General features: G+C 48.1%; 1 protein-coding gene across 1 annotated transcript; it reads left to right on the top strand.

Moving 5' to 3' along the window:
* Positions 1-571: 571 nt before the first annotated feature.
* SNRNP35 (small nuclear ribonucleoprotein U11/U12 subunit 35) lies at positions 572-7,615 on the top strand. Its single transcript, XM_046025163.1, has 2 exons — positions 572-1,352; positions 6,753-7,615. The coding sequence occupies exon 2, from the start codon at positions 6,756-6,758 to the stop codon at positions 7,494-7,496; it is 741 nt and encodes a 246-aa protein (XP_045881119.1). The 5' UTR covers positions 572-1,352; positions 6,753-6,755; the 3' UTR covers positions 7,497-7,615.

Consider the following 7,615-nt stretch of genomic DNA (forward strand, 5'->3'; position numbering starts at 1 on the left):
GGTGCTGGGATAGGGTGCTGGGATCGAGCCCCGCCTCAGCTCTCTGCCCAGCAGGGAGCCTGCTTTCCCCTCCCCCTCTGCCTGCCACTCTGCCTATTTGTGATCTCTCTGTCAAATAAATAAATAAAATCTTAAAAAAAAAAAAAATCGGGGCGCCTGGGAGGCTCAGTTGGTTAAGCCTCTGCCTTCTGCTCGGGTCATGGTCTCAGGGTCCTGGGATCAAGTCCCACATCCAGCTCTCTGCTCAACAGGGAGCCTGCTTCCTCCTCTCTCTCTGCCTGCCTCTCTGCCTACTTGTGATCTCTATCAAATAAATAAATAAAATCTTTAAAAAAAAATCTTAAGGGGGGGTGAGGAAATCAAGAAAAGTCTCCTGAGCTCTACCGAGGTGGGACCCCCCCCCCACCCCAATTATAGTAGCTGCCCTAAGAGAGGCGAGAGGGGGCTGCGGTGCTCACTTCGGCAGGTCCAGATGTCCGCAGGAGGGGCTTAGGTTGTTTCACACGTTTTCCGCCGCTGCTCCACACTGCTAAGGGAAAAACCTCTGGAGCGAGTCTACAAGCGAGGAAAAAGGAGACAACCCTTTATTGAGGTTTGCAAAGGGCGAAGCACCATCCAACTCAGTTGATGTGCCCGACCCTGGAGGGGTTTTAAAAGCTTGTTTACCCCAGCGAGGGAAATATTTCAGCTAGTACGGGTTTGTCCAGTGATCAGTTGCCCTCTTTTGCTCAAGGCTGTGAGACGGAAGGAACTTTCCAGGGGTTCAAACTTCAGCATGTTTATCATGATTCCGAGAGGGGCTGCTCTTCGGAGAACTCCACAAAATGGTGGCTGATGCAAGATGGAGTCAGGGTTGTCAACCCTTCCCTGACCCTTTTTCTTCTTCAGCGGGAACCAGCACACGCATTCTCTGAAGACACCAGGATATAACCCGATTCCCAAAGTGAGTCAAGAGAGTTGACAGTCCCGCCCCTTGGACAGATCCCTTCGGTACCGAGGGCGAGTCTGCTCCTCCCCAGACGACTAACCGCACATTCGATAGTCTTTCAACTCAATCGTCCAATTAAGCAATTTCTGTCGCCGTGCAAAAAAATTAGAAAAACGGAAAGCTCCATCTCTTCGGCGATGATATACCCTCGAGGCTCAATACACGTGGATTAAGTTTCTTAAAAGTAAAAAAAAAAAAAAAAAAAAAAAAGAAAGAAAGAAAGAAAAAAAATACACAGTGCTCGTGGCGAATCTGCTTCTTCCAATATAAAGGTCCGTTCGGGCAAGCGCTAGGAATCTCCCGGCGCTTCGAGTCCGTGGAGTCCGCTGGCTTCGGTGCGAAGGGAAGCCGGAGCCTTGCTGAGGTGAGTGGGAGCGGCCTGGCGGCAGTAGGGCCCACTCCGACGGGAAGGACGAGGGAATTCGACCCGGACCTTGCGTCCACTCGTGGAGGGGCCGCCATGTTGAAGCCTGGCAAAGTCGGGGGAGCCCTTCTGGGGTTGTGTTGCAGAAAGCGGAAAGAAGGGCCCCTTCTCCCACTCAGAGGGTGAGAGATTGGGGGCTTCGGCGGGGGGGCAGCCTCGAGGGCCAGCGGTCGGGACTGAGGTGCGGCGGGGCTACTGGAAGTATAGGCTTTCCCACCCAGACTTCCGCGTTCGCGGCCGTGGCGCCACTGCGCATGTGCGGGAGGGCTCCGTGGGTCCCGCCTCAGTTTTGTTTCCCTCTTGGATGCAAAGCGCGGGAATATTCTAAACTTGGGGAATTTAGAAAGCGGAAGCACACTTTTCCACGCTTCGTTGGACTGTTTCATAACTGATCCGCATAATGATTTCTAACTATAAAGCACATTCACGGACACCGTCCTATCTAATCTTCACCATAACCTAGTGAAGTGGCACGTAGCTACGTTTTACAGAGGATTTAAACTTTGGACGGACTAGGTTTTAAACCTGGTGTTCTGTCTCAGGATCCCGCGTTCTTGTTTCCTTTCCACTCTTTTGTCTTTAGTGATTAATTTCCCCATCTACCTTCATCCCCCACCATTCATCGCTCACATCTCATTTGAGATTTATGAATGTTTATGAAATGGTGACATTTACCTAAAAATCCAAAGAAATTGGAAATCTCAACATAATGCTGGGGAGGAGGGGATACTCCCAGGAAGATGGATGAGAAACCGCGAAGCTTGCTGCTCTCTTGGCGCTTGGTTTTGGTTTTCTTCCTTTCCTCTCCTCCCCTCCCCTCTCCTCCCTTCTTTTCTAATTCGTGCCACTTAGTATTTTTTTTTTTTTAAGATTTTATTTATTTGAGGGGCGCCTGGGTGGCTCAGTGGATTAAGCCGCTGCCTTCAGCTCAGGTCATGATCTCGGTCCTGGGATCGCATTGGGCTCTCTGCTCCGCAGGGAGCCTGCTTCCTCCTCTCTCTCTGCCTGCCTCTCTGCCTACTTCTGATCTCTCTCTCTGTCAAATAAATAAATAAAATCTTAAAAAAAAAAAAACTGTTTAAAAGATTTTATTTATTTGAGAGAGAGAGAGAAAAAAAGCTAGCAGGGGGATAAGGGGCAGACTCCTCATTGAGCAGGGACCCCGATGTGGGGCTCCATCCCTGGTCCCTGAGAGGGTGACCTGAGCCGAAGGTAGACACTTAATGGGCTTAGCTACCCAGGCACCCTGGCATTTAGTAATGATAGAAGTATACCCATGAAGGAGAAACAAAATTCAGACTATCCCTTTGTAATTCTCTTCTGATTTTAATTTGAAGAACGATGTGGGAAACAAAGGCAGAAGAAAAATTATTAAATTTCTTTCCTACCTACAACCCACTGACAAGTCCTGGAAACAAGCAGGGTGACATTCCTCTAGGGACCCAGCTGCCTTGATGCTGATACTTTGCTAAGGGCAAAAGGTAATCTTAGCCCAAACCCCAGGATCCTTGAGTCTACTTTAACATATAAAAACTCCTTTGGAAACTCCCTTTATCTCTGTCCCCTCAAGATCCGTGTTGGCAATCATCCCTCAAGCATATGACCCACCGATATACATCAAGGGTCTCATGACTAAGGTTTTACTGGACAGTAATACATGACCTTTCCCCAAAAATAGCCAGCCCCCTGAAGGTCCTGGAAACCTTTTTTTCCAAAATTCCTAACACGATCCCTAACCCCCTCCCAACTTGAAAGTATACCATGAGCCACTCCTCATGACCCCAGTGCAGCTCTTTCTGCCCACAAGCCCTGTCCTCATTCTTTAATAAAACCACCTTTTTGCACCAAAGATGTCTCAAGAATTCTTTCTTGACTGTAGGCTTTGAACCCTAATGTCTTTCCTACATTAAAGAATTCCTAAGGCTTTGGGGCGCCTGGGTGGCTCAGTGGGTTAAGCCACTGCCTTCGGCTCAGGTCATGATCTCGGGGTCCTGGGATCGAGTCCCACGTTGGGCTCTCTGCTCAGCAGGGAGCCTGCTTCCCTCTCTCTCTCTCTGCCTGCCTCTCTATCTACTTGTGATCTCTCTCTCTGTCAAATAAATAAATAAATAATCTTTAAAAAAAAAAAAGAATTCTTAAGGCTTTGAACAGGAGTTCTGTGGAGAATAATATCAGTTTTATTTGATGGATCTTTTATGACCTTTCTTCTTGGTTGGGGAAGGGATTTTTCCTCAGCCTCAAAAACACAGAATCCTCTTGGTTTTTGTTGTTGTTTTTGCTATTCCCACCTTCAAAGTTTTCTATTTTATGACAGCCATCTAAGGAAATACTAAGAGCTCAAGCCCAGCTCTGGAGTGGTAAAAGCTCTTGAATGTAACTCCCTGGCAAGGCTACTTCTTGGCCTTGTGACTTGGGGGCAAAAGAAAGCTTTTTGTGTGTCTCTGTCTCACCTGAAATGGAACTAATAGTAGAACCTATGTCCTGACAGTGTTGCGAGGGGAGGGGAATTAAATGCTTAGCATGGTGCCTGGCACCCCCTAAGTCTTCAATACAAGTTAACTCTAATAAGATGGTCCGTGGGTGTGTGTATGTGTATGTGTGTGTGTGTGTCTGTCTGCAGCCCTGTGATGGAGGATAGGGAGTGTGGTCTAGAATGGTAGGGCCAGTAGAATGGAATTGTTAAGAGACTAGAGCAGGGAGAGAGTCAAACAACGTAGTGCTTTCTTACGTTCTTTCCTTTTTTTTCATATGGAGACGTTCCAGCCTCAAGAGAGAGGAGAGACAATGAGTTAGAGGCAGCCCCCAGAGGGACTGAAATCCTTTTGTCTCGCCACTGCAGCTGTTTTTTCATCCTTTTATGGATAAGGATACCAGAGTCGCCTTCTCCAAAGTTGCTGGTTAATGATGACGGGCATATATGCCCTCCCTTTTATACCGTGGTGGCAGACAGTATAAGGTGGTTTTGCCTCTCAGTTCGTAGTCTTCATCAGGAAGTATCCTAGAAGGGAGATAAAGTGAAGCATACACTAGACTAAAGAGTATTTACTGTGCGTTCGGGGAAAATGTGCTTAGTATTACAGAAGAGGTGCCCTGAGCTGTGGGACAGATGAATTTGCTTCCTGCGGAAGAGGTTGGAAGCTGGGCTTGGAAGGACCAATAGAGTTTCCTTAAGTGGAGATGTGGAAAGGAAGACAGTTCCCAGGAGAGGAAATTGCACAGAGGAGGACCTGGAGCTGGGGAAAGGGTGCATTTAAGGAATGAGGAGCAATCCTGGGTAAAATAGATCTCGCAGTGGGCTGTGGTAAAACGATAAGTGACAGTCAGAGGTCTTGAGTGCAGAGCCATTGATTTTGGATTTTATTCTGTGTTTGGTCTTTTTACTGGGAAAAAAAATCCCATAATGCACCTTCCCTCCATGACCCATCAAATGAAGAAAAAGAAAAGTAAAAAGATCCCTGAGGAAAATACGAGTAAGAGGGGCAAAATTATAGATATTTTAATAAATATTATGGAAAGATGTTATAAATGAGATTAGTCTATAAATTTGACAGAGCCTTGGTTTGTTTGTTTATAAAAGTCAGCTGCACCCAACGTGGGGCTTGAACTCCCGACCCCTTGATCAGGGGTCATATACTCTGCTCATTGAGCCGGCCAAGCACCTGGAGTCCTTAAGGTAACGAATCTCAGTAATGGCTCCAGAGTTTTACAGAGGTGGTCCCGTGAGCAGTTGCAGTGTCTGAAATGTTGGCAAGCTGTATTATTCAAGCAAATTCACCAGAATGTGTATCAGTTCCTGTGTCAGCAGCCTCTCCTCCCAACTTCAACTTTCCCATCCTCTTAAAAAAAAAAAAAAATTCTGGGGCACCTGGGTGGCTCAGTGGGTTAAAGCCTCTGCCTTCGGTTCAGGGTCCTGGGATCGAGCCCTGCATCGGGCTCCCTGCTCAGTGGGGAGCCTGTTTCCCCCCACCCCACCCCGCCGCCCCACCGTCTACCTCTCTGCCTACTTGTGATCTGTCAAATAAATAAATAAAATCTTAAAAAAAAATTCTCCTGTATCAGAATGAATCACAGTTGGCAGTATGCTTGCAGGGCTAAAATTACCTTTGCATTCAGTTCCCAGGCCTTCAGGCATGAACAGATCATCAGCCAGGGGATTGGGAAGAAAGCCCATGTTGCTTTCGAACTGGAGTTGTTTGCTGCCAGGTTGCTGTAATTTCGGCTTTGCTACCTGTTGCAAAATACCACATCCAAAGCACCATTTTCCCTTGTAGTATTGTGTTTTACCAACAGTCCTTCCCTTTCTTTTTTTTTTTTTAAAGATTTTTATTTATTTATTTGACAGAGAGAGATCACAAGTAGGCAGAGAGGCAGGCAGAGAGAGAGAGAGAGAGAGAGAGAGAAGGAAGCAGGCTCCTCGCGGAGCAGAGAGCCCGATGCGGAACTCGATCCCGGGACCCTGAGATCATGACCTGAGCCTAAGGCAGAGGGTTAACCCCCTGAGCCACCCAGGTGCCCCCTTTCTTATCTTTTAAGGATGCATACCAAAACATTCATAGATGAGCATGTAGGATCTAGAATTTCTTTCAGAGTCATCTAGAAGTGGGGATGTAAGTGAGGCACAGATGAAATAAGACTGGCCACGTGTTGGTCAGAGTCAGGTGACGAGATTGTGAAGGGCTATGCCATTCTCTCTGTGGGTACATGTTTGAAATACTTGACAGTAAGGGGTTTTTAAAAACACCATTTTTCGGGGTGTTTGGGTGGCTCAGTGGGTTAAACCTCTGCCTTTGGCTCAGGTCATGATCTCAGGGTCTTGGAATCGAGCCCTGCATCAGGCTCTCTGCTCAGTGGGGAGCCTGCTTCCCCCTCTTTCTCTGCCTTTCTCTCTGCCTACTTGTGATCTCTGTCTGTCAAATAAATAAATAAAATCTTAAAAGAAAAAACCACACACCATTTTTCATAGCCTTCCCAGGCTGGTTTTCCTATGACCCTTTTAGCTTAAAAGGTGAGCCTAGATTTTGATCTGCGTTGCCACATTGTAATGTACTTGGTGAGTGTCCTGATGTGACTAAACGGGATGGTACACGGATGGTTCAAACTCAAGCGCGTTGCCCTTTGCTTCTTCCTGGGATGCGGGGTGGAGCAGCGGGTGACCATGCCTTGGAGCCCCACTGTCTGGCTTTCCATCTGCTCTGTGACTGGGAGGCCTCTGGCTCTGGGTCCTGCTTCCTTCCCTACTGAAGGAGGGAATAACAGTATCTGCTTCACGGGGCTGTTGTAAGGATGAAACGAGTAGGTCATAGTAGGTGCTCCATAAAGGCTTGCTGTGATCCTTCCTAGAACATGAACGACTGGATGCCCATTGCCAAGGAGTATGACCCGCTTAAAGCAGGCAGCATCGACGGCACTGATGAAGACCCGCACGATCGTGCCGTCTGGAGGGCAATGTTGGCACGATATACCCCCAACAAAGGCGTCACAGGAGACCCCCTCCTCACCCTGTTTGTGGCAAGACTAAACTTACAGACCAAGGAGGAGAAGTTGAAGGAAGTATTTTCCCGCTATGGGGACATCCGGCGGCTTAGGCTGGTGAGGGACTTGGTCACGGGCTTTTCCAAGGGCTATGCCTTCATTGAATACAAAGAGGAGCGTTCTCTGATCAAAGCCTACCGAGATGCAGACGGCCTGGTTATTGACCAGCACGAGATATTTGTTGACTACGAGCTGGAAAGGACCCTGAAAGGCTGGATCCCTCGGCGACTTGGAGGGGGTCTAGGGGGGAAAAAGGAATCTGGGCAACTGAGGTTTGGGGGGCGTGATCGGCCTTTCCGAAAACCCATTAATTTGCCGATCGTTAAAAATGACCAATACAGAGAGGGGAAAAGGGAAAAGCGGGAGCGATCTCGGTCTCGAGAAAGACACTGGGACTCTCGGACAAGGGATCGAGACCACGACCGTGGCCGGGAGAGGAGATGGCAGGACAGAGAGCCAGCCAGGGTGTGGCCAGAAAGTGACTGGGAGAGAGAGAGGGACTTCAGAGATGACAGAGCCAAGGGGAGGGAGAAGAGGGACCGAAGTAAATAGAGGCTCACCACTACCACCAGAGCCCAGACACAGCATAAATAGAAGCACAGAGAGATCTGTGTTGCTTTTCTACAGTGTGTATGTCCAGTGCTTGAATAAAACTTGCTGATGGTGATGGA

This window comes from Meles meles, chromosome 12 (assembly GCF_922984935.1).
Source record: "Meles meles chromosome 12, mMelMel3.1 paternal haplotype, whole genome shotgun sequence".
Lineage (NCBI taxonomy): Eukaryota > Metazoa > Chordata > Mammalia > Carnivora > Mustelidae > Meles > Meles meles.

What these genes read in the sequence shown, in the direction of transcription:
- SNRNP35 (XM_046025163.1), top strand. Translation starts at nt 6,756, where the DNA reads ATGAACGACTGGATGCCCATTGCCAAGGAGTATGACCCGCTTAAAGCA.